Source organism: Sphaerodactylus townsendi, linkage group LG15 (genome assembly GCF_021028975.2).
Source record: "Sphaerodactylus townsendi isolate TG3544 linkage group LG15, MPM_Stown_v2.3, whole genome shotgun sequence".
Classification (NCBI taxonomy): domain Eukaryota; kingdom Metazoa; phylum Chordata; class Lepidosauria; order Squamata; family Sphaerodactylidae; genus Sphaerodactylus; species Sphaerodactylus townsendi.
This window is the reverse complement of record NC_059439.1, coordinates 24,000,864-24,028,082: the sequence shown is the minus strand read 5'-3', so window position 1 is coordinate 24,028,082 and position 27,219 is coordinate 24,000,864. Positions and strand designations below refer to the sequence as shown.

The 27,219-nt window shown below is 42.7% G+C and overlaps 2 protein-coding genes across 2 annotated transcripts; both read right to left on the bottom strand.

Annotated features, from left to right (window-relative positions):
• Window positions 1-662: 662 nt before the first annotated feature.
• Window positions 663-10,796, bottom strand: LOC125445135 (vomeronasal type-2 receptor 26-like). Its single transcript, XM_048517998.1, has 6 exons — window positions 10,745-10,796; window positions 9,143-9,434; window positions 5,825-6,694; window positions 3,274-3,501; window positions 1,940-2,066; window positions 663-1,564 (listed from the first exon to the last, which is right to left on the bottom strand). The coding sequence occupies exons 2-6, from the start codon at window positions 9,428-9,430 to the stop codon at window positions 663-665; spliced, it is 2,415 nt and encodes an 804-aa protein (XP_048373955.1). The 5' UTR covers window positions 9,431-9,434; window positions 10,745-10,796.
• A 5,594-nt stretch (window positions 10,797-16,390) lies between these two features.
• Window positions 16,391-25,409, bottom strand: LOC125444223 (vomeronasal type-2 receptor 26-like). The gene is made up of 7 exons (XM_048516656.1): window positions 25,209-25,409; window positions 25,031-25,086; window positions 23,493-23,784; window positions 20,005-20,619; window positions 18,094-18,321; window positions 17,781-17,907; window positions 16,391-17,292 (listed from the first exon to the last, which is right to left on the bottom strand). The coding sequence occupies exons 1-7, from the start codon at window positions 25,407-25,409 to the stop codon at window positions 16,391-16,393; spliced, it is 2,421 nt and encodes an 806-aa protein (XP_048372613.1).
• Between the last annotated feature and the right edge of the window lie 1,810 nt (window positions 25,410-27,219).

The window sequence follows — 27,219 nt, the reverse complement described above, 5'->3', positions numbered from 1 at the left end:
TTTTGTACTAAATGTATATGTTTGGAACCCTTCTATGCTGACTCCCTTTACAGTTCTGGTCCTTAGGGCAGGAAACACTGAAACATTTGAAATATTTAATAGCATTTACAGTACAATATATGTATACATAAAATACTTAAAACCATTAAACAAAATATAAAAACACATAAAAGCACATATAGGGAGGAGTAAATTTCTTAAGCCTAACATGGGAATGATAGCAGATACCCATGGAAATGTTGTATAGATGCAAGAGGTTTGGGGTGGAAGGAAAACAACTGAAAAGTGTGTTCCTCGTTAATATTTTCTTATTACCAGTCTCTTCTGGCTATTCAGCACTGACCTCAAAACAATAATGTAACATTTGAAGGAAAAGATGTATCCTAGACCAGTGGTGGCGAACCTTTGGAACTCCAGATGTTATGGACTACAATTCCCATCAGCCCCTGCCAGCATGGCCAATTGGCCATGCTGGCAGGGGCTGATGGGAATTGTAGTCCATAACATCTGGAGTGCCAAAGGTTCGCCACCACAGTCCTAGACCAACTTTATAACAAGCAGAGATTGTCATTCTCTCCCTTAAAAGAAATGATGCCATGCTCAAATAAAACTGGAGAGAGCAACATTGGGAAGTAGGCATATTTCTTAATGAGACAATATCTTTAATGTTTCCTCCTTATAAGTTGTTCCTTGTTGTTCAACTCAGGCTTAAGAGTAATGACATAGCACTTTGGAACAAAGATGCAGCCCAAGAGCCCAGCGCTGGAAGCTAAAATGGAGAAGATCTCGACAGCCACCATGTATTTCCCTTTGGTGCTCCAGTAGGTTGGAACGAAGCACAGCCAAACACTGCAAAAGACTAACATGCTGAAAGTGATGAACTTGGCTTCATTGAAACTGTCAGGCAACTTTCTAGCTGGGAAAGCCACAGTTAAGCTGGCAATGGCCAAGAAGCCCATGTAACCCAGGACAAAATAAAACATGGTAGCGGAGCCATCATTACATTCCAATATAATTTCTTCAACAACTGACTGCATATCAACCCCTGGAAATGGGGGAGAGACTACCAGCCATGCAACACAGATGCCTGCTTGAATAAGGGTACAAGAAAGGACAATGGAGTGGGCCAAGCTTTTGCCCACCCACTTTCTCATGCTGGATCCGGGTTTAGTAGCCAAGAAAGCCATGACCACAGTGATAGTTTTAGCCAACACAGAGGAAACAGCCATTGAGAAAATAATGCCAAAAGCAGTTTGTCGCAGGAGACATGTCACCATCTCAGGTTGTCCAATAAATAACAAAGCACAAAGGAAACAGAGTAGGAGGGAGATGAGGAGAGTGTACGTTAGATTTCTATTGTTGGCTTTGACAATGGGAGTGTCATGGTGCTTTGTGAACAGTCCTAGGATGAGCACTGTGATGAGTGAAAAAGAAAGAGCGCTAATGGTCAATCCAATTCCCAATGGTTCTCCATAAGACAAGAAACTGACCATCTTGGGAATGCAGGAATTATGATAAGTATTTGGATACTGTTCATCTGGGCATGTGACACAGTCAGCCATGTCTGAAAAGGAACATTGACACGGTCAATCTATTACCGTAACTGGTTTTCAGAACATCTTTTAGTGTCATTTTCCATTGGCATATACATGTCCATTAAACCAAGTTCACTATCAGTTGTACGTGAAAAGCCATGGAACTTTTTATTTGGGACTCCTTATTGGACATGGTGTCTTACAACATGAGGTTGAGGATGTCTAGGATTAAGCATCCAGTCACGAGAATTTCTAGTGGACAGGGTGATTGACCTCTCACCACTCTGTCTCAAATAATGCAACCATGCTAACAATGACAAATCCCCCCAAATGTCAATCTTCCATGCATGTTCCTTTGCACTGCAGTAAGACTGTTTGATAATCTCACACACTACAACACTCACCATTCTTGTCCGATATCTTCCCTTCCGGGCATGGGATGCAATCATAGCAGCAGAAGGGCTGCCCCTCCAGCCTTTCCTTGCTGAAACCAGGTTGGCAGTTGTCACTGCACAGCGAACGGGGCTGAACCTAACCCATCAATCAAAGACAAGGCATGTCAACATTCAGAACTGGTTCAGAACCCTTAAAGTTCAAGGTAAAAGTGGGTATTCAATGAGCTACCATTTAGCTGAATGAATAGTTAAGAAGAAGAAGAAGAAGAGTTTGGATTTATATCCCCCCTTTCTCTCCTGTAGGAGACTCAAAGGGGCTTACAATCTCCTTGCCCTTCCCCCCCTCACAACAAACACCCTGTGAGGTGGGTGGGGCTGAGAGAGCTCCGAAAAGCTGTGACTAGGCCAAGGTCACCCAGCTGGCATGTGTCGGAGTGTACCGGCTAATCTGAATTCCCCAGATAAGCCTCCACAACTCAAGCGGCAGAGCTGGGAATCAAACCCGGTTCCTCCGCATCAGATTGCACCTGCTCTTAAACCGTGGAACTTGCTGCCACAGAATATGATGATGGCCACCAACCTGGAGGACTTAAACAAATTATGGAGGATGAACTGTATAACTGCTAGTCAGAATGGCTACAAGCCAAGACAGCTATTTACTTTCTCCAGCACCAGAGGTGGTCAACCTCTATAGATCAGTTGCCAAGGAGCATGACGGAAGGATACTGTTGCAATGACCCTGCTTGTGGGCTTCCTAGGGGCAGCTTGCTGGCCACTGTGTGGACAGAAAGCTGAACACGATGGGCCTGTTGTTCAGCATGGCTCTTCTAATGTTCTTGTGAGCAACCCTCTTGAATCATTAAAAAAGGTCTGAAACAAATATGCTGTTTTCTTGAATATGGAATGCACTGTCTTATACAGTGGATGAGAGATTAACCGTTTATGATCCATAGAGAAGCGTTTTAGATAATAAGTGTGGCTCTTGAGGAAAACTAAAGCTGTAGAATGCAATCCTATAAAGAGTTACTGAAGTCTGTTAATTTCAGCTCCTTCACACTGGGGTAACACCGCAACAGAATTGCTTTGCCACAGAATTGAAAGGATTATGATTGATATGCTGACGCGAGAAAATTTCTTGTTGCTTTAACCTCACTGGGACAATTATTTTTGTCTCTTTCTTGCTGCAGAAATGATCTCACAATGATAAAAAAAAGTGCAGCAGGAGATAGTAGGAAGAATTTGTAGACAGAGACGCAATGTGAAATGTGTCCTCAGTTACGGGAGACAACTGCATATCCACTATCTCTCACAGAAATGGAACATTCCCAAAATTTAAGCCCCACCTGGTTGAACCATCTGGGCCACACAATGGCATCCTTGTTCATGCTGACTCCTTGGTCCAGAGGAGCTTGGGGATCCACCTGGCCAACTTTACTTCGAAAGACAGACTGGTTTGGGAATGTGACACAGTTGATTATATCAAATTCTGCTACTAATTCCCCATTCTCATCAAAGGAAATCTTGTCACCAGCACTGTTGTTAAATGACACCCATTTCAGCAAGTGGTGGAGCTAGATCCAAAAGAAGACAAGTAAAGAAAACAAGAGAACAAAATATGACAAGCATAAGAATGGTCCAGATAAACAGAAATACGAAAAAAGGAAAGAACCAGCAATAAAGAACAACTGTATTGTCAAAGGCTTTCACGGCCGGAATCACTGGGGTGCTGTGTGGTTTCCGGGCTGTATGGCCGTGTTCTAGCAGCATTCTCTCCTGACGTTTCGCCTGCATCTGTGGCTGGCATCTTCAGAGGATCTGATGTTGGGAAAGCAAATAAAACATATTTTATTTATATTTGTAGATCTTGCTTTCCCAACATCAGATCCTCTGAAGATGCCAGCCACAGATGCAGGCGAAACGTCAGGAGAGATTGCTGCTAGAACATGGCCATACAGCCCGGAAACCACACAGCACCCAAAATAACAACTGGTTGGAGACACACACATTCAGAAATTCTGAAAACTATATAACAGGTTTTAACATGTATGAGGACCATTGTGTGAGTGGTACCATGAGAAGAAATTCATGGCCTGGCTTATATTCAAATCACACCACACAGTGTAAAAGCATTATCTGGTTTTGACTAAAATATATTTATTTCTCTTATATATGTATCAGAAAACGATTCTATTCTGACGACTTGAGGACAGCTTTTGAGGTTGAAATGCATTTGGTCTTTGTCAGTCACCAGATATTGCCCTCAATGATATATGCTGCATTGTCACAGTTTTTGAAATTGGGTATTTGTATACACTTATAATAAATACTTGGTTGATTTTATTGGTGTAACTTAACCCTTATGAATGGAATATATTCTAGAACACAAGAAGCTGGAAAACAAATATGGTACCCAGATAGAGCAGGAAAAAAGATGCTGTGGAAAAAAAACATATTTTATTTATATTTGTAGATCTGCCATTCTTCCTGTCATCACCTTCAAAGATGGTAGATGACAGACAGACAGACAGACAGACAGACAGACAGACAGACAGACAGACAGACAGACAGACAGACACAGAGAGAGAGAATGGCTGAAGTAATGGTGCGTTAACTATCCCTCATATTAAAATGCTAGCGGGGCCCGGCCACGCATTGCTGTGGCTTATTGTGGTGAAATGGGAAAGAAACAGTAGCAGCAAATCAATTGCAGAGGCCAGCAGTACGTGCTCATGCAAACACGCAGCTTGATACTGTGCGATGTCATTGATGTGTGCGCCTGCATTCCTTGGGGAGGGGGAATGGAAAGGCACCCCTCCCACACATCTAGGCTGGCTGGTAATGATCCTTTACCTGGGAGTAAGTTTGGTTGGTGGCAATGGGTGACGCTTCTGAGGAAACCCTCTCAGGGGAGTGGAGTGCTATGTATTAGTGGAGTGCTATGTATTCACATGTACTCTGATTTTAAACTATTGGCTGGCCAAAAGGCCGTAATAAATATCTATCTATCTATCTATCTATCTATCTATCTATCTATCTATCTATCTATCTATCTATCTATCTATCTATCTATCTATCTATCTATCTATCTATCTATCTATCTATCTATCTATCTATCTATCTATCTATATATATATATATATATATATATATATATATATATATATATCCATCCCTCTCAGGGGCACGCCGCCGCCATTCAAAGTATGTCACGGTTTCTTTACCAAGCTTACTCCTGAGTAATGCGTGCTTGGTTTTCTTAACTGTAACCGCAGTATTCAGGGAATCTAGGGTGCCTGGCCACTCCCTCCCGTCCCTTGCATGTCGCCCCTCACTCTCTTCCCTCCCTCACTTCTCTTCCCTTGCATGCCACCCCTACCCCTCCCTCCCTTCCCTTTCCCTCTGCTAGGGTGGGTGGGTCATAACAAGATGCTAAGCCCACTGCCTCTCCTCCCTTGCATGCCTCCCCCTCCTTCCCTTACCTCTCCCTCCCTCTCTTCCCTTGCATGCCACCCCTCCCCCTCCCTCCCTTCCCCCTTCCCTCTCCCTCGTGTGTATGTGTGTGTATGTGTTTTACTTCCACTTGAGTTATTGCCTATGTACTGTTTTCACTGCTCATATCTGGCCATCTGAGTGAACATTCTAGGCTGCATGAACATTCTAAGGGTGACAGTTACACACAGGCAGCTGCATGTCCTTCACCATGGAGCACCTGGAAAAAGGCGTTTACCTGGGCCAGGTGTGAAATTTCAGGTATGTGAACATCTAAAAACACTCTCACCTGGCTGACTATAGTGGCTGGGAATTTTCAGAGGAATTGACCCAGCAGTTACTGAGTTACACTATCACTAACAAATACACGGTTAGCTTTTTATATATATAGATTATTGTCCATACCTGCCAAGGTTGAAGATTCTGAAGTGCCTTTCTCTTTCCTTCAACCATTGCTCTTTTATGTAGGGACAAATACTTTGCATGTAAAGCATGGGCCACAACATAGACAGCATTGTAGATGCTGTAGCTGTAGCCAGTCATCGTCATTTCCAAATATGGCAGAATAAGATTTTCCAGCTTCTCCTCTCCTGTGCAGTTTCCTGTGTATTTGAATTGCTGAGAATGTCTCAGGAAAGAATTGGGGAGCAGACATCCAAAGGCCAATGCCCAGAAGTCCTTGATAAAACCATCTGCATTATTTTCTGAAGGATTTCTTCTCTGAAGAAATTCTTGGAAACCTTGGATTTTATTTGAGTGAACGGCAAGCGATAATGCACCATGGAAGAATTGTACATCCCAGTGATTATGGGTAGGTCGGGATTTAATTTCCATCTGGGCAGTAAGAACCCAAACTTCTCCTTTTGGGCTTTCCAGCATGTGTTTAAATATTGGCATATGTAGCAAATATCTGAAAATAACCATGGACTGAGCATCTCCATATAAAATCACAACATTGGCTTTGCTGTTCATTAATTTTGCATGTATCTCTTCTGCCCATTTCTCAAATTCTTTAAATTGGGATGCCATACCCTCATAGAAGATTGTTTCTATGAAATCAAAACAAATACCATTCTTGGAAAATTCAGGAAACATCTTCTGTGTGAACCATTCCAAATTCAGACCAACTCCACCAAAGAATCCTACCCATTTCCAGTTGAAATGGAGAAGTAACTTCAGGACCCCCCTGAACTGGAGGGCTTCATTTGGGACCATTTGGTACAATGACAAGACCTGGGTGATTTCTGTCATCAGTGGAGCACAGCCACAAGAGAACTAAGAAAAAATGGAGGGATGAGGACAGATTTATTTTCAGAATGGAATAGGGGAATGTTGATGAATGGAGGTTCTCAAATGTTGTCCTCTCAAATGAAAAAAAAATTGCAACAATTGTTACCAGCCATTAAATCAAATTTTGTTTAAATGGTGTTATTTTAACTCGTCAGAAATTGTAAAGTTGTAAAGGCTGTTATTATCTTGCTAAGTTAATCTTAAACTATTTATATGCCATTAAAGGTATTCGAAATCAAAATGAAATTTTGCTTGAGATATATATGTGCATGTGTGTGTTTCTAATAACAGATAGTGTGTTTTGAGCAGAATATCTATGTGATATGAAGAGCAACTCCCAGTACTTTTTTTAAAAAAAGGATTCATTGAAAGTCCCAATGCTATAGACTCAATCCCTCATATCCTGCTTTACTGTTCGAGGTATAATGATATTAGAACCGATCTGGGAGCTTTACTACCTCTAGAATTTATGTTTCTCTCAGGCTGATTCTGCATGGGCCAAAAACAGCAGTGTGAAAATGGTGTAAAAGGGTTTAAAACGCTGTTTTTGGCCCATGTGGAATCAGCCTCAGACAAACTAAAAATGTCTAAGCTATTGAACAGCCCTAATGTAGAAATTTCTGAAGCAGTTGCTACATTTTGAATCCATGTTCTACATGATAAATAACAATAATCCTGTTTTTGTATTTGGAATGTATGGTACTTCTGGTTTATGCCTAATAAAGGTTTTTGGATTGGATTGAAAGAAATGGAAAGATCAAAATTTGGGGGCAACAATTTTTGAGTTCAGTTTTAATTGATCTGCTTTCTTTAAAAAAAAAAATCTCCAAAAGCCAAAATGTAGATTTTTGGGTTTTTTTTTAATTTTGGGTGGGAGACTATTGAATCTGAATTAAAAAAACTGGGGAAAATGATGCATACCCATAGTGCATAAGTACAGTAAAAAAATACCTACAGTAACCAGTGATTGTGTAGTGGTAAATGTGCACACTAGTCAGACCCTTCAAATGATATTGCAAAAGGGATTCTAGAAGGGATTAGGGGCAAAAAATCCAAACTTCACATACACGCTACAGGGGTCAGTGCTATCAGTCACAGACCAGGAAAGGATTTGGGCGTCTTAGTTGATAGTTCCATGGGAATGTCAACTCAATGCATGGCAGCTGTGAAAAAGGCAAACTCTATGCTGGGGATAATTAGGAAAGGAGTTGATAATAAAACTGCAAAGATTGTCATGCCCTTATATAAAGCAGTGGTGCGACCGCACTTGGAGTACTGTGTTCAGTTCTGGTCGCCACATCTCAAAAAGGACATTGAAGAGATAGAAAAAGTGCAGAGAAGGGCAACGAGGATGATTGAGGGACTGGAGCATCTTCCTCATGAGGAGAGGCAGCAGCGTTTAGGACTCTTTAGTTTGGAGAGGAGACGTCTGAGGGGGGATAGGATTGAAGTCTATAAAATTATGCATGGGGTAGAAAATGTTGACAGAGAGAAATTTTTCTCTCTTTCTCACAATACTAGAACCAGGGGGCATTCATTGAAAATGCTGGGGGGAAGAATTAGGACTAATAAAAGGAAACACTTCTTCACGCAACGTGTGATTGGTGTTTGGAATATGCTTCCACAGGAGGTGGTGATGGCCACTAACCTGGATAGCTTTAAAAAGGGCTTGGACAGATTTATGGAGGAGAAGTCAATCTATGGCTACCAATCTTGATCCTCCTTGATCTCAGATTGCAAATGCCTTAGCAGACCAGGTGCTCAGGAGCAGCAGCAGCAGAAGGCCATTGCTTTCACCTCCTGCATGTGAGCTCCCAAAGGCACCTGGTGGGCCATTGCGAGTAGCAGAATGCTGGACTAGATGGACTCCGGTCTGAACCAGCAGGCTATTTCTTATGTTCTTATGTTCTTAGAAATGCTGGCCCTCTTGGCAGGAATTTCTGAATGTGGACTATTGGTGGCAATTTATTGAAAGAGAAGCATGAGACAATCCTCCAAGAGTCATGGTATCATGTCTCCAGGAAGAGATTCAGGATGACTACTGAATGTCTAAATGCTTCAGAAAGCCAAAGCAGAACAGAGCTGTGAGTCGCTCGGCAGTGGGTTCGAGGCAGCGTTTCCCCAAAAAGAGCACTTCCGAGCGCTCTGGGGAAACACCGGCTTCGAGGTGCGAGCGGCTGACGGGTGGCGTGACTGCGATGCAACTTCATGCCCCTGTCTTACCGAATAAGCTGACCTGGAGGCGGCGTTTTGCCGTCTCCAGGCGCCAAATGCATCTTCAATACAGAAACAGCCTAAGCTCATGAAATGCAAGATCTGTGCTTTTGCATGAAAGACACCAATTTCTGTCTCTCCAAAACATGAAGTCACATTTGAAAAGATAGGAAATGTGTGTATCACATGAAATGCTCATACTCCACGCTCATGTCCTACCTGAGGAATCTTGTATATGGCCAAAACACTTGGGATCAGGTAGGATGTTGCAGAGACAAGTCCCTCAATTACTGCAAATAAGTTGTCCTTGATGTTGCATTTGTAGTTGGGCACCAACCTGTTCCAGGGGGAAAGAAGCTGCAGAGTGGCATGATAGGTCCATCTTGCATTCAAATAGCTGTCATAGATGCGGAAACCCAAGGTCAGGTTGGGCAAGAGTCCAGGATTTTCATTGATCTCTTTTATGGCAAATACCATGGCCAGGACATGCTGGTAGTTCTGAGTCATTGAACTACAAAAAGATTTGCATTATATCTCAGTAATATAGTTTTGAAACCTTATTGCCATTTTCTATGGGCCCTTCCGCACATGCAAAATAATGCGTTTTCAAACCACTTTCACAACTGTTTGCAAGTGGATTTTGCCATTCCACACAGCTTCAAAGAGCACTGAAAGCAGTTTGAAAGTGCATTATTCTGCATGTGCGGAATGAGCCTATGCTTTCCCACACTTTTCAATCTTCATATATCTGGTTTTACATGACTGTCAGCCCTTAAACGCACATGGTCTTCCCATCATAATATAAATATATTGAATTATAATGGCATATTGTTTTTCAGAATGTGACTTTGAATATGCTATAGGGATAAGATATACATGCACAATACGGTATAGTAAATACATTTAATGATAAAACTGCAAGCAAAAGTAATGCAAGGAAAGTGAAAATATTCTTATTTTCATAGGCTCATTCCGCACATGCAGAATAATGCACTTTCAAACCGCTTTCAGTGCTCTTTGAAGCTGTGTGGAATAGCAAAATCCACTTGCAAACAGTTGTGAAAGTGGTTTGAAAATGCATTATTTTGCGTGTGCGGAAGGGGCCATAATGTGCACCTCCAGAACCACTTAAAATGCAGAGAAAGGCCATTGAAAATCTGGAAAGTACCGGTAACTGCTTGCTAACCTGTCTTCGATCTTTTCACTTTGGTGAATTATTTGGGTGTTGGGCAGAGCAGAGACATTATAAGTGTGCCTGGTGTTGCAGTTGTGGTTTAAATGGATTTTATTGATCTATATCAGGGGTAGGGAACCTGCGGCTCTCCAGATGTTCAGGAACTACAATTCCCATCAGCCCCTGTCAGCATGGCCAATTGGCCATGCTGGCGAAACTGATAAGACTATCTGAGCAAAATTCAATCCTATATTTACAAAAAAATTTATCTTAGAACCAGGTTTTTCGAAACAAATCAAACATGCTTGTTCTAAGCCTGGTTCTTGATTCTCCATGTAATTTTGATTCTCTGAAATTCACATATAACTTGAATACATTCAATTTAAAATAAATTGCTAAGCAGGGATCAGGGGGGTGGGGGTGAAGGACCTGGGTTTGCTCTTCAGAATCCTCTCGATTGAATGGGCTATAGATTGATCCGTCGATAGGCAGGCAGGCAGGCAGGCTGGCAGTGGAAAACAAGGTTTTTAGGTTGTTACAATGGAAACTCTTTCAAGCATTGCAGCTGTTGAAGCTTCTCCATGTATTGATCTGCATGACAATACAATCTGTACATAATATAGTACACGAAAAAGAATGTTCCTTACACAAAACCTTCAGTTAGGGGACCCGGAGGTTCTTTGGTGAAGTTTTTTGTTACAGAACTGAAAACAATGTGAGAAACTTGTGAACAATCTCATGGGGATGCCAGACTGTGCATTTAAAAGCATGAGCTTGACATATTAGTGGAGGCAGCAGCAGCAGCAGAAGCACCACCAATATCACCATACCTGGCATCAATTCCCCCATTAAACACAGACTGTCTTGTTAACATCTACCCCATAGTCATGAAAACCTCCATGATCATAGTTGTTTGACATCAGTGCTCTGTCTGTGAGTAGGCTTGAAGTCATGACCCTACCATAGTCCTAACCGATAGGGGAAATATATATATATTGCTGCTTGTTTGGTCGTTGACTGCTACCTTTCCCCAGGGAATGTAGTAAGTAGAAGACTTAATTGCAGTCTTGTTTGTTAATTCTAGGGTTTTGAAGTTAAAGTAGTATATTCTCTGTGTCTTTCCTGAATAACATGAACAGAAGTTTATGGGTCGGATTCAGCTAGCTTGTCCACTGGCAAAAAAGAAAGAAATGATCTCCTTTGACAACTGATTCCAAACATCTACACTAGGAGAGCTAGTATGGTGTAGTGATTAATAGCAACGGACTCTAATCTGGAAAACCTAGTTTGATTTCCCTCTTTTCCACGGCTGATTCCACATGGGCCAAAAACAGCAGTGTGAAAACGGTGTGAAAATGGTGTAAAAGGGTTGAAAATGGTGTAAAAGGATTTATACTGTTTTCACACCGTTTTCACACTGCTGTTTTTGGCCCATGCGGAATCAGCCCACCTTAGCTGTAGACTATAATCTGGAGAACCAGTTTAAATTCCTCATTCTTCCATATGCAGCCTGCTGGGTGACCTTTGGCTAGTCACAATTCTCTCAGAACTCTCTCATCTACCTCACAGGGTACCTATTGTGAGGAGGGGGGAAGGGAAGGTGATTGTAAGCCACTTTGAGCCTCCTTTTGGTAGAGAAAAGTGTGGAATTAGAATAAATTCTTCTAGGTATCAGGCTCCAACTCCTGAGGCATGGAGAGCAGGGGTACCATGCCCTCAAGTATCCATTAGCAGTGGACAAATTCTTAGTTATTGGGGAAGCAGAGAAGTTCTGCCTTGGCCTAGCCCCTTTCTCCCTTCCTCTATGTCTCTTTTCTGCCTGTGAGGTAAAAGTCTGGCCTACCATCTGCTCTTGAATGGGGCCTTCTGTTAGTGGCTTGCCATTCTTCCTTCAGCTATTGGCAGCCAACTCTTCAAAGCTTTGCTCGAGACAACTTCCAATAAAAAAGTTATTATGTTAAAAAGCAAGACTTTACAAACTAGCCATTGAACCTATGGCCCCTTCCACACATGCAAAATAATGTGTTTTCAAACCAATTTCACAACTGTTTGCAAGTGGATTTTGCTATTCCGCACAGCTTCAAAGAGCACTAAAAGCAGTTTGAAAGTGCATTATTCTGCATGTGCAGAATGAGCCAAAAGCATAAAACTATCTGTAAACCAGAATCAGAGCATTAAAATCTGGTAAGATAAAAACCGTTAAGTGAAATCCAGGGAGTGTGGTGGGATTGTATTATGATGGCTAAGGCCGTTTCCGCACGGCCCCCCAGGCACCCCCACACCGGCAAGAATCAGGAGAGGCCGGCGGACGACAGGCGGCTCCGCATGGAGCCGCCTCTGCCCCCTTCCCTTTCCCACTCACCTTGTCCCCGTCGTCGGCCTGCTGGCCTCCGAAGCCCCGCCCACGCTGCCCTCCGACCTCCAGGGGTTGGAGGACAGTGAGGGGAGCTTCGAGGAGCCAGCAGGCCGACAGATGAAATGAAAAGGAAAAGAAGCAACGTGTTCCAGCGGTGCCCGTTAAGCACCGTGCTGCGGGGAACTGCGGCTGTTGGTAAAAACAACCCTTTAAAGGGTTGTTTTAGTGACCTGGCCCTGATGCCGCCCTGGGGGAGGGGGAGCGAAGCCAGGGGGAGCGAAGCCTGTGCGAATGGCTCCCTGGGGACAGCGTTTTTCCCGTCCCCAGGGCGCCATAAAAAGGCCATGCGGAAACGGCCTAAATGAAACTAACATAGGCACCTTTTGAACCTCAAGGAGGGCAGCATTCCAGAGGCCAGAGGCCACCGTAAAAATGCTCCTCATTGCCAGCTCCCTCGCTTTTATTGGCCAGTAGACAGGGCTTGGTGGGCAGTTCCTAACTTAGGACCTTCCCACACAGGCCAATAAATGGCATCACTGAAATAGCTGCCTCATTGTGAGCATTGGGATTTGTTTTTCAGTACTGTATCCTGGAATGCATCCATGTACACAAAGGGGCTTTGCCTCCTCTGAACATTCTGCCAGATATCAAGAAGTCAAAGCTGCATCTCTTTAAGAGCATATTATGACCAGTTTTGGAATCCTTGTCCTGCTACTATCACAAAGACATATTTTTAAAAACTGGCCCATGAAATAATAAACAGTGTAGTACAGCCATGATACAGAACAGGAGATCATCAAGATGGCTCTTCATCCACCAAAAGTCATCCAAAAGGTTAAAGGAAATCATGGTGGGACAAAGAGAAGAGGCAGCTCTCAAATCAATTAAAATCATGTAGGCCCTTTCCCCACTTACCTTAAGCCCCACGCTATTCTCCTCAAGTAGCGCGGGGTCCCCCGGCACTCCCCACTACAGGGGCGGCGACAGCGCAGCCACCCCGACGCTACTGCTCTCGCGCCCCCTCGGCGCGCGGCATCCCTGGCGCTCCTCAAAACGGCGCCTTTTGATGACCCCGTGCAGACCTAGGTGGCCCAGGCTAGCCTGATCACATCAAAGCTATGCAATCACGTCAAACCCTATGCAAAAGCTATGCAGTGGTTAGTTATTAGATGAGAAACCATCAAGGAACAGCAGGGTTGTTATGCAGAGACAGGCAATGGCAAACCACCTCTGAATGCCTCGGAAACCCTGTGATTTGATGGCACAGACAAACACACAGGACTGTGCACCAATTTTTTTTCCTTTTTCACGTTTGGTTATAGTAGATTTTGGCACTACTCCTCCCCACCCCTGAATCTCCATAAAAGTAGTGGTTTCTTCTGGCTTTTTACAGTGCATTTGATTTTTTCCCCTCTGGTCTACACAGAAGCACGGAAATGACATTTGAACTGCTGCTGATACACTTTATTGCTGGTAATGCACTTAGAATCTAGAACTTGAGACAGTGAAACCTTTACTTGTTGGACAATATAAACCAACAGCAGTAAAAATTACGTGATCATTTTTAATAAGAATAGTAAGCATTTACTCAGTATTGCTATTTCAGTGAATGTAAGACCTGAATGTATTTGAACCGTGCCTTTCATTTATTTTTGTGTGCTTGTGCAATTGTGCTTGGATGTGTGTGTGTATGACAGAGACAGTTTCAAATGATTTCTGTTTAATTTTTAGTTACGCCCATTCTTATAAAACAAGAAACAGAACAGTCATATGTATTGTCGAAGGCTTTCACGGCCGGATTCAACTGGTTCTGGTGGGTTTCCCGGGCTGTGTGGCCGTGGTCTGGTGGATCTTATTCCTAATGTTTTGCCTGCATCTGTGGCTGGCATCTTCAGAGGTGTATCACAGAGGGAAGTCTGTTACACACTGTCTGTTACAGACTTACAGAGGGATACACCTCTGAAGATGCCAGCCACAGATGCAGGCAAAATGTTAAGAACAAGATCCACCAGACCACAGCCACACAGCCCAGGAAACCCACCAGAACCAGAATAATTATTATCATATAATTCAAAGTCTTTACAATTAATTCACCATTAAATTAAAGTTTAATATGTATGACAATGTCTATAGGCTATTCGTATATTTATAAATATTGTGAAGCAACGAATGAAATTTTAAAAAAAGATGAAGATTGTAATTATCATGTATTCCCCTTATGGAAAGAATCTAAAAAAGGAAAGAATACTATTCAGGAGAAGGTTACACCAATATTTCGTTAAGGAAACCATGCAAATGTAACCTCTATCTGTGGGTTCTGTGGGGCAGAACTTGGAATGAGTTTGCAACAACAATTAAAAAAAAAACAAAATGGTTTACTTTAACATATAACATCAACATTTAACATCACGTTTCAAGGTCCTGTTCAGGTTGCATTTTCAAGTCCTTCTATTTACAGTCTACTGATACTGCCAAGTCCAATTCTTCTTTGCAAGTGGGTTGGCTCCTGAAGACTCCAAGGGCTTGATGAACAGGCTTCAACATGATGAAGGTTTCCAGGAGAACTCTCACCCATTACAACCACAAAAAGAAACCCTGAAACAATAAACTCCAACATTTACAACATAGCAAAAATAAACAACTACCTTCCCAGTAGTTCCCAACAATATGGCAGTTACCTTAACAAGGTGTTAAGGGCTTATACAACCAAGGTCCGAGTCTGGTAGCCTTGTCTCCTCCAACTACATGAGGTCTGCTGCAGCCTCTTGCTGCTTTGAGTCTCCACCCCTTACTGGGTCAACCCATTCTGAGCATGGGGGTTACACAAGCAGGTGAGATATTCTTCAGACTCACTAAATAAGCATTTGTTGGAATTCATTTTGTGTAAATTCACAATTCATTGGCAGGGGGAGATGATGGATCTGTATCTTTAGATTCGTATAACTGTGCATTTAAATCACCAGTAATATGCTGCAATCTCTCAACTGGCCATCCAAGAAAGGGGGGGGGAACTCCTGTTTGGAAGCGTTAAGGGCTTTAATGTTAATGCAAGTCATATGGACATGGTTGTATTTATAACTTTCAGGAAAAATTTTCATGAACATTTTATAAAGTTCAGTTATTCATGAGGGTACAACTTCTTCACTCATTTTTCCCCTGTTAGTTGCCCTCTGTTGTTTGAAGAAAAGTGGAGTAACTGTGTAGATAAATTTTCATATCCATGCATTCATTCAAACTACCAGAAATATAAATACATTCTGAACTGTCCACTTAGACTTAAGGAGAGGCTGCAGCGTTTGGGACTCTTTAACTTGGAGAAGAGACGTCTGAGGGGAGATATGATTGAAGTCTATAAAATTATGCATGGGGTAGAAAATGTTGACAGAGAGAAATTTTTCTCTCTTTCTCACAATACTAGAACCAGGGGGCATACATTGAAAATGCTGGGGGGAAGAATTAGGACTAATAAAAGGAAACACTTCTTCACGCAACGTGTGATTGGTGTTTGGAATATGCTGCCACAGGAGGTGGTGATGGCCACTAACCTGGATAGCTTCAAAAGGGGCTTGGACAGATTTATGGAGGAGAAGTCAATTTATGGCTACCAATCTTGATCCTCTTTGATCTGAGATTGCAAATGCCTTAACAGTCCAGGTGCTCAGGAGCAGCAGCAGCAGAAGGCCATTGCTTTCACATCCTGCATGTGAGCTCCCAAAGGCACCTGGTGGGCCACTGCAAGTAGCAGAGAGCTGGACTAGATGGATTCTGGTCTGATCCAGCTGGCTTGTTCTTATGTTCTTATATGTTCTTATGAAATGAAGGAACTTTAGACTCTGAAAAGTTATTTAACAATAGTAGGAAGTGTCAATGTTTACACAATTATGAAATGATTCCACTGCTATGAAACTACGATATAGCTCAGGCGAATTCAACAAGTTCATTGGTTTTTCCTTATTAGCTGTGCTCTGTGATTCAGTTCAGGTCTAAGCACAATAATGAAGCATTTGGGGAAAAAGATAAAGCCCAGTAAGCCAGCACTGGAGGCTAAGATAGAGAAGATCTCAACAGCCACCATGTATTTCCCTTTGATACTCAGGTAGGCTGGAACAAAGGATAACCAAACGGTGCAAAAGATCAGCATGCTGAAAGTGATGAACTTGGCTTCATTGAAACTGTCGGGTAGCTTCCTAGCAATGAAAGCCACCAGGAAGCTCACACTAGCCAGGAGGCCCATATAGCCCAAGACACAGTAAAACATAGTAGGAGAGGCATCATTACATTCTAATACAACTTCTTCTGTCATTGAATGCATGTCAACATCTGGGAATGGGGGGGATTTTACTAGCCAAATGATACAAATGCCAACTTGAATCAAACAGCAGGAAAGAACAATGGAAACAGACAGCCTTTTCCCCACCCATTTCCTCATCCGGCTTCCAGGTTTGGTGGCCATGAAAGCCACAATCACTGTGATCGTTTTTGCTAACACGGAAGAAACTGCAATGGAGAAAATGATGCCAAAGGCAGTTTGGCGAAGGAGACACATTATCTTTCCAGGTTTGCCAATGAATAGCAGGGCACAGAGGAAGCAGAGCAGAAGTGAATTGAGAAGAGTGTATGTCAGCTTACTGTTGTTGGCTTTCACTATGGGAGTGCTGTGGTGTTTTATAAATATTCCAAGTACAAACAATGTGATTAAAGACAGAGTCAGAGCAACAAGAATTAAACCAGCTCCCAAAGGTTCTTCGTAAGACAAGAAGCTGATCATCTTGGGAATGCAACACTTCTGGTCCTTGTGTGGAAAATGACCAACTGAGCATTGGAAACAGTCAGGCATATCTGCAAAAGAGAGTATTAAGTGTAGCAAACTCCCCATATTGTTCATTTATTTGTGAACTAAACTTAGTAGAAATTGAATTCAGTTCATAAATTAAACTAACCACCTAGAATACATTTTGCATAACTAACATCTAATACCGGATGAACATCAACCAGATTCCAATTTGATCGCAAATAGTGAGAAAGAGGTCTTTCTTACTCAGAGGAGTTCTCCATCGGATTGCAAACTTATTTTGTAATCTCATTTTCATCTGGGTTTTCTGCAACGCTCAACATACAGTACAATTTCCTGCCATTTCCAGTACAATTTCCTGCCATTTGCAGTGTTGGAATAAGAAGCCAGTATGAGCCTACAATGTTTGCTGCCAGATCTCAGTTTCTTTGTAACTTGTCATCTGATTGTTAGTCTTTTCTGTTTTACATTTTGCTTTCTCTTATAGGCACATTGCGCCAACCCGTCTGAGTACTCTGAAGTGTACATTTCTTACCTTGATGATCAGAGATTGTCCCTTCTGGACATTGGCTGCAATTATAACAGCAGAAGGGCTCCCCTTCCCTCTTTGTCATTCTATATCCAGGACTGCAATTCTCACTGCATAAAGACACAGGTCGTACCTAAACCAAAAGAACCAAGCTTTAGTCTTGGAACAATGGCTTGAAATTCTTATGTATTATAAGAGCTCACATCATGCCATGAGTTGTTGGTTCTTTCCCAACAATGATGAGAGATCCTCCCTGAACCCACACGCCCTTCTATTCCACAGTAGCCTATATCCTAAAGAGGCTGTTTTCTAGTCTTACTTGGTGAAATCGGGGGTGCCATACCATGGATTCTTCATCTAGCTGAAGTGCTTGCTGTAAAGGAGCCTGGGCGTGGATCTTTCCCACTTTCACTCTAACAAAAGATTGGTTTGGAAATGTTACCCAGTTGATAATATCGAGTCCTGCTATCAATTCTCCATTGTGGTCAAAGGAAATCTGATCTCCAGCGCTGTTGTTAAATGAGACGCATCTCAGAAAGTGATGGAGCTACATTGAAAAATGAAAAATGTCTGCCTTATTATCAAAAAATAAATAGCAACATCTACCATTTCCTATGTTTAAATTTGCCAATGAATATGATTAGTTCAATTGACTTTTTGAAGGATTGTATGTATCAGTATTTTTCAGTCTGTGCATGCAGGCTTTAATCTATACATGTCTATAAAAACTAGGGCCGTTTCTGCACGGCCAGGAGGCGCCCCCAAGCCGGCAGGAGTTCTGCCGGCGTGGAAGCGAATCGCTCGCGCATAAGCGTCTGCGAGCGAAGCCGAAACGACAGGCGGCAGAGCTGACTCGCGCGGAGCCGCCTCTGTGCCCTCCCAGCCCCACTCACCGGTGTGTTCTCCCTGCGTTGCCTGCGGGCGCCAGCCGCGCTGCCCTCCGACCCCTGGAGGTCGGAGGACAGTGTGAGCGGGGCACACTGCGGCACCGAATTCTGGCAGTAAAGAGGCGGAGAGAGAACAGCGTCTTCCAGCGGTTCGCACCCAGCGCCGCGGAAAACGCTCCCTCAACAACAACCCTTTAAAGGGTTGTTGTTTAGAAGCTTGGCGCCGCCCTGAAGGAGGAAGGAGAGTCAGGAATCGCGCCCGCTGCTGCGTTGCAGCAGTGGCGCCTGTCAATCTGAAGCAGCTGACCTGGGGAAGCCTTTTGCAGCCCCCAGGCCGTCATAAATGGGCCGTGCGGAAACGGCCTAGGACAAAGAGGCTTAGAGACAGCTTCTATTCTAGAGCTGTGGCTATGCTGAACTCGGTGGCTTCGTGTTGATGTGTTTGGGGCTGTGTAGGGATGGGTGGAGGAAGGGGAAAGTGAGGATGAGGTATGAGTCTGAAATTGTGTTGATCGAGGAATGCTGCTGCAAATTTCGTTGTGCGTGCACAATGACAATAAAATGCTTCTGCTTATCTGCGCAGTGAACAGGCTTGTTTTGAAATAGAGTAGGAACATAGTTAACAGACTTGTGAAAATCCATGGAGTGAACAACAATTTGAAATATGCAGATGGCCCCACCTTACTGGCAGAACATATAGAAGACATTAAATGATTACTAATGAAAGTTAAAACAAAAAAAATGAAGTGGGATTACAGTTCAACATCAAGAAGGGAAAAGTAATGACTCTACAAAACCTTAAGGCTGATGATGAAGAAATTGAAATTCTTCTAAATTTTCTATTTCTTGGCTCCACCGTTGACCAAAAGGTAGACTGCAGCCAAGAAACCAGGAGATTGACACTGGGGAGGGTCTCTACCACATGCTACAGTAGACATGGGTCCAACCAACACCTGCCAATTTCAGTTTAGAGAAAAATTTAGAGGTTCAACAGTTGGCAAGTATGGGCTGAAACAGCATCAGGCAATATTCTTCCCTGCTCCCAATCACATTTTCAAATGCAAAAAAAGTTGCGAGTTTTGAACCCTTATGAAAATTTATATATGGTGTCTGGGGTAACATGTAGTTTGACTGTTATATGCACAGAGTTTTAACTCTCACACAGGTGGTACCTGTGTCACTGCCAATGTCACAGGGATGAAGTACTATTGTGATATCAACCCCATCTCCAGCATAATGCATATAAAAAAGTTGCTTCAGGTGTAGAGAAAAGAACAGTAGTGCTGCATTTACTTTCAGCCTGTGACAATGTTGCTCTCCAGCTTACAAAGGTGATGCACTACCTGCCAGGGTTGGTGAATTGTCAGCTTCCTTGTCTCTCCTTGCATCTTTGCTTGAACTTTTGAAGAATGCATAGCATGCAAAGCGTAAGCAACAGCATAGACCGCATTATAGATGTTGTAGCTGTGGCCAGTCATGCTCACTTCGAATGCAGGAAGGTCCTTCAGGGTTTCATCTCCAGTGCAATTAGCCTGATGCACATTGCCCATAACTGAATCTGGGAATGCACAACGAAATGTGTATGACCAGAAGTCCTTGAGAAATAGATCTCCCTCCGCAGTGGATGGCTTTCTGCTCTTAAAAAAGTCTTGGAATCCCTGAAGTTCATTCAAGTGAAGGGACACTGATATCATGCCATGAAAGATTTGCACATCCCGGCTTAATTTGTCGTGATATGTTTTTAAGTCCATGTGAACTGTTACAATCCATACTTTGCCTTTTGGTTTTGCCACCATGTATTTAATCTGTGCTAATTCTATCATACCTCTGGCATTTAAAAAGGTACGAGTTTGTCCTTTGAAGATAATTATGTTGGCAGTGCTCCCCATCATTTTTTCATACAGTTCTGAAAAGCTTTTCAGATAGCCTTTCATATAATCATTGCCTACCATATCGGACTGTGAATACATGAAGGCAAAACAGACGCCATGCTGGGAAAAGACTGGAAACATCCTCTGGACAAACCACTCTAAGTTCACACCAACCATAGTCAAGAATCCAATCCACTTCCAATTGAAATGCAGAAGTATTTGAAGAATTCCCAGATACTGTTGGGTTTCATTTGGGACCATATTATAGAAGGATGGGGATTGAGTGTTATCCATCATCACTGGGGCAGGACCATACAACAGCTAAAGACAGATTTTCAAAATGGAACAGGTACACTTTTGTGTGGTTGTATATTTCATCATTTCTTATCTGGGCCATAAGAAATATATATGAACATAAGTTAATAAACTAGGTAGGTAGGTAGGTAGGTAGGTAGGTAGGTAGGTAGGTAGGTAGGTAGGAAGGAAGGAAGGTAGGTAGGTAGGAAGGAAGGAAGGAAGGAAGGAAGGAAGGAAGGAAGGAAGGAAGGAAGGAAGGAAGGAAGGAAGGAAGGAAGGAAGGAAGGAAGGAAGGAAGGAAGGAAGGAAGGAAGGAAGGAAGGAAGGAAGGAAGGAGGGAGGGTGGGTGGGTGGGTGGCTGGCTGGCTGGCTGGCTGGCTGGCTGGCTGGCTGGCTGGCTGGCTGGCTGGCTGGCTGGCTAGGTAGGTAGCTAGGGGGCCCGGTGTCAGCTTCCTCCCCCCAATATCAACAACTACAGTGGCTGCGTTCTGACCCATGGAGCTAGCAGTGGCATTCGGGTTCTTGGAGGTGGCGGTGGCGGCCACCAGCAGTGAGAGTTCCGGGTGGGGTTCATCTGCTCATCATAAGATGCTCCTGTGCAGCAGTGGGGGCCCGTGGCAGGGGCCTCCATGGAATGTGCAGAGGCGGGGTACTGTTCAATTAGAACATGTAAGTGGTGGCAGTGGCAGGATGGTGGCTCTTTCGACTGGAATGTTGCACTCTACCGAGGATGGAGTTTAGTGGATGCTATTTCCTACTGGAGATGCTGACTGTGAAGGTGGGTTGGGTTATTACAGCTGTTTAGTGATCTTATATTGATTGTTCTAGTCCGTTAGGTAGTGAATTGGTTAATTGTTTGCAGTTAATAGCATTAGTTGCAGATATTAGGCATGGGGAGCTTAAGTACTAGGTTTAGTAATATAATTGTTTCTTATGTAGGTTAGTTACTAACCTACATTAGTTATGTAGGTTAGTTATGTAGGTTTGTTAATATACTGACACTATTGTAAACTGCTCAGTTGGTTAGCCTTGGGTCGTTATGTTCTGTAGTTTGATTGTTTGAATGTACTGGAAGTCGCCATCTTGTGTATTTAAGTTATTTTCATGATGTAGTTTGATGTTTCCTTAATGATGTTTGATGAGCTTGGTCAATACACTAGAAATTCAGTAAAATTTGGATTTCAATTTATTTGGCCAGAAAATTATCTGTATGCCCAAATAAGACAAATAGCATATTTGGATATACCCTTGCATTCGGATTTGTTCATATTCAGCAGGACATATTCGGGTGATTTTGGCCTGAATATGCCCGAATTCGCCCAGATTCAGGCCAAATCTGGTATTTGTTGCACCCGACTCTCCAAGCCTACTTGATGTTAGGATGCTGTTACTGATGCCATGATGTTAATGATGTTATGTTACTTTGTTATGTTTACTGATTTTTTTATGTGTAATATTCACCTATTATATGTTAGTTATAATTTTTGTATTGTATTCTATGCAGTTGTATTTTTGCTATTTTGTAGTGCTATGTTATTGATGCTCGTTGACCTGATGATGACCATTGATGCCAGATGTTTATATCAATGTTGCTCACTATCCTGAGCCATATGTGGGTAGGGTGGGATATAAGTTGAATAATAATAAATAAATAAATAATAAATTGGTAGGTAGGTAGGTAGGTAGGTAGGTAGGTAGGTAGGTAGGTAGGTAGGTAGGTAGGTAGGTAGGTAGGTAGGTAGGTAGGTAGGTAGGTAGGTAGGTAGGTAGGTAGGTAGGTAGGTAGGTAGGTATTGAGCAGATAATGGCCTTTCTTGGGGAGGGAGAAAGGACAAAATAGCTCCACTAGCTTCCTGAACTATTAGCAGCTTTTTGCTTTTACTTCCTTTCCAACCAGAGCAGCTAGAATATGTGCATCCGTACCCAGTGTAAGCAATGGGTACATCCTACTTCCCCTCCTGGGGGTTTGAAGGCAAGAGGAATTCAAAGTATTCCACATTATAATTCTGCTTCATGACTCTATTTATTGATGAGGGAGCTCATTTTTGGACCTGATGCTGCTTCTATATCTATATATCTATATCTATAGTAGTATGCTAGGAAAAGACTGCGCTTTCAAACAAAACTACTTTCTCATCCCCAGAAAATGGTTGATGTTAATGCAATGAGGCACTGTTAATTACCATTGTTACATGATTCAAACCAGAATTGGCTACTAGCATAAAAGTGAACCATTCAGAGATATTTAATCAGTTCACAAATGTATCTACTGTTTTATGAACTACATAAAGTATTTAAATAAATTTTTCAATACATTCAAGTATTGGATCAAATTATGTTTTAACTCTGATGTGCGCAGTTTAATATACACACCGTGCCCAGACCTATTTGCCTCCGAATGGTATCAACTTCTCAAATAAATTTTGCTAATAAATGTAAGGAAGTTTTTTTAAAAAATTCTCTTCACAACATACATGCTGAACAACTTCAGAGATGAATACTAACATGGTTATATATAAAGACAGAAAAGAATCTTTAAAGGAATGCTTACACCATTTCTCTTATCAACAAAATTGATTAAATCAGACCACGATAATGTAAAACGGTTGTAATGGAGCAGGTAAAAAACTGGATAACTTGTGCATCCCACCCTGATTGCCTACCTGTGGAATCTTGTAGATGCTGAAAAGATCTTGGACAATTTGTGAATCGTCTGAATTAATGTCCTCGAGAACTGCTTGTACGTTGTCCTGGATATGACACCTGTAGTTGGGGACAAATCTGTTCCTTGGGGAAATATGTTGCAGAGCTGCACGGTACGTCAATTTTGGATTCAGATGACTGTCATAGATATGGAACCCCAGGGTGAGATTTGGCAAGATGTGTGGATTTTCATTGATCTCCTTGACAGCAAATGCCAAAGCCAGGATGTGCTGGTAGTTCTGAGGCATGAACCTGCAATAAATATTTATAGGCTGTGTCATGAATATATTCTATTCTTTGTAAAATTAACACCGGAGCCATATAACTGCTTTTATTGATATTGCATTGTGAAATCTGGATACGACACTTGTGTGAGAATTATTATTCAAGGCTTCATTATTCAAACAGAGATTGAATTGATGTGCCTCCACTAGCTTCCTCATGTTGCAACTTGGAAATAATGGGTTGATTAACACTTCAGGAAGCACCTAGTCTTAATGAAAACACTCTACTTTGGCATTCTACAAATAAAACCCGTGAATGAGATCAACTGGTTACCCTTTGCAAAGACAAAAAAGGAAGGATAAGGAGGACATTTTTGTCATCTGCCAGGTAACGGAAACATAGTTGCACCCAGATGTGCAGATGTTCCATCTGGTGAATAACTACAGGACACGTCTTGGAATTAAATTGGGCCGCAGCCCTTTTTATTGAGGCAGAAGCTGGGCAAGCAAGAGGAACGCATCCGTTTTGTGGCCGGTCAGCATCACTGGCTGACCCCAGCACCTCACCCCAATCCATATTGGGGAGGACAGGAGATACTGGGCCACCTGGGCACCCACCCGCTTTGACCCCCTTCCTGCTGGGTTGTCAGGCTCGAATGGCAGAGGCCTCCGCGGCATGTGCCATGAGCCCGCCCCACCCCAAGCCTCTTAAGGAGACCCCCAAACATGGGGAGGACCAGTGCACCAGCTCGGCCTCCCCTAAAGATGCGTTCCTCTGCCCAAACTGCCACCGAGCTGAGCATTCAGCTCCTACCACAGCTTCGCAAGCCTTCCAACCAGTCCAAAAGCACTTGCTGCATGGTACTCAGCCAAATGTCCAGTCCCTGTTCAGATAGGTGCACACTGTCCGAACTAAAGAGAGCACGCTCCCAGGTGGTTATGTCAGGGTGCAGGATAACGCCACCACAGAGCTCCCAGGCCACCCACACTGCCGCCTTACACACTTTGCGGCGTGCCACATCCACTTTCTTCGGCCAACAAGGATAATATAAATGTAATAAATTGGATGGAGCAGACAAGAAATAGGTAACCCCATGGCCAGTGGTTAATGACAGCTAATTCTGATTTATTCAATGTAGCATTAAGCATTCACGTTCTAAGCACCACATATTTGGGTACCAAACTACCACAGCAACCAACTCCTCAGTTTGCCTATGACCATGAGCAACCTCTTCTATTAGAGAAAATCCTGTGGTTGCTTGTGACATCCTTACCCTTTTGAGATGTCTCTGTATGTAATGGTGATGCTGATCTGGGTCTGACACAATCTCTAGGAATGGAAATGAAAACATGTGAAGGTTACCTGTATGATTATTCAGGTAGAAAGCATAAAGTATGCACATGGTATAACAAAAAGAAGTCTTAAATTACATACACAAACTCTTCAGATACCATCTCACGTGATTGGCACTTGAAGTCTTTCGGACTGGTGGCAAAAAGTGTCTGAGATATAATGGCACCAATGATAACATCTCCTGGCTGGAGATACAGACGAAGAATGGGGTAGCTATCCACAGCAGCACATTGAGAAACATGAACCTTGCCCACAACACGACTGAAGACCAGTAACGCCAGCATCACTAAGATCAGCATTCTAAGTTTAATTATAAAGTGGCATCAGTCACACCAATAGACCTCCACCTGTTGCTAGTTCTGAAACAAGCAGGGACATTTGTCACCTGCCACTGTTGTGCTAAGCAGTTCTTCTCCCGGCTGCTTGTTGTCCACAGGGAATTTAGGAAGAAATAGAATTAATTAAAGTCCTTTTGGTAATAACAGGGGACCCAACTTTTCAACTGTCACTTGAATTTTCAGGTACAAGTGTTGTTTGTATTGCTTTCACATCCTGCAGGTGAGCTCCCAATGGCACCTGGTGGGCCACTGCGAGTAGCAGAGAGCTGGACTAGATGGACTCTGGTCTGATCCAGCTGGCTTGTTCTTATGTTCTTATGTTTTTAAATATGTAAAAAAGTATGATTAAATCATTTCAGGTTAAAATGGATGCCATCTCCAGCCCTGAATTGGGTTGTCTATTGGAAACTTCGGTTGAATTTTGAGGAACAAGTTTTGTTTTGAAATGTGTAAAAGGTATGATTTTCAAACATGGTCTTACTATTAGACCGACTGGTGGTGAGACAGGGAAGTAGTTCACCACCAGTCCTCCATGAAGGTACTCTGGCAACACACATTAAAATGGATGCCATCTCCAGCTCTGTACTGTGTAACCTACAGGAAGAGGATCTGTCTGGAAAAACACCTTGGTCCCCCACATGAATGGATAACAGTCAGCTACATCTTTGATATGTGGTGATCAATGACCAAGGCCTGGGAAACAGCCACTGCTCTAGGACTCAGATCACCTGCTTTCTTGTTCACAAAAGATATGTTAAGTGCCAGCTAGACTGATACAATCAAAGCATTCAGATAATTATTTTTATTCTCTAAATATATCAGTCCTTCTCCTGCCTTATTCCTGGGAACCACTACCTCACTTTGAATTGGAAAAACCTTAGAATTGTGGTTTCATCAATTCCACCCTAAATCTAATCAACCACTGGATGTTTCCCAGCATTGAGTCATAAAGTCAAGGTCAACATCCACCCTATTGTTCTCTCCTGAAGGACAACTGCTTCCTTTGTCTAGGAAGACTGAGCATTTTTAAGATTGCCAGATGGCAGTCTTTGCAGTCTTGGCTCAGTGCTTTCTGGTCTGACCACTGGTCATTGTGCCCAGTTCTCTTTGGAATCCAATGCAGGTGTTGGACTCTGTTTCTGGAACTTGCTTCTTCAAGAGAGGGAAATATTACCCTTTTCACAATGACCTGCCCTATTCCCAACCTATCCTCCCACCTCTTTCAAAATCCTGGGTGTCTTAAAACTACTGTGTGTTTCTTCTTCTTTACCAGTTGAGCATGTGTAAGTTTATTATTTTATTTTCCAGCCACACCAGGGAGATGGCCTCTTGAGTAACGGAGCAGGAAATTACAATGGAATTGCCCAAACATTCACCAACATGCTTTTTCAACCAGCATCCCAGCTTGGTACCTAAAAAGGCCCTCCTCCAGTGGAAACTTTATTGACTGCAGAAAGATCCTATGCTGCTCTTCTATGGCTGAAAAAGTAATTTGTGTTCCCTCTGAAAAAGCACAAAATGCTACGCTGAGGATCATGCAACCAGTTTCTGGGTTCTATAATATTTAGGGCGGGAAATGTTGCATGTTGCACAAGAGCTTGCACAAGTGGAATTGCATTGTCCATTGATGTTTCCACTTCTGCATCACAGCATTTAATCCTAATGTCTCTGACTACATTAAATCTGCTATAAAGGCATAAAATTGTATTTCTATAGTTCATTATGAGAAACTGATTCTGGTACCAAGTAGCAGACAGCAGCTACCAGCATT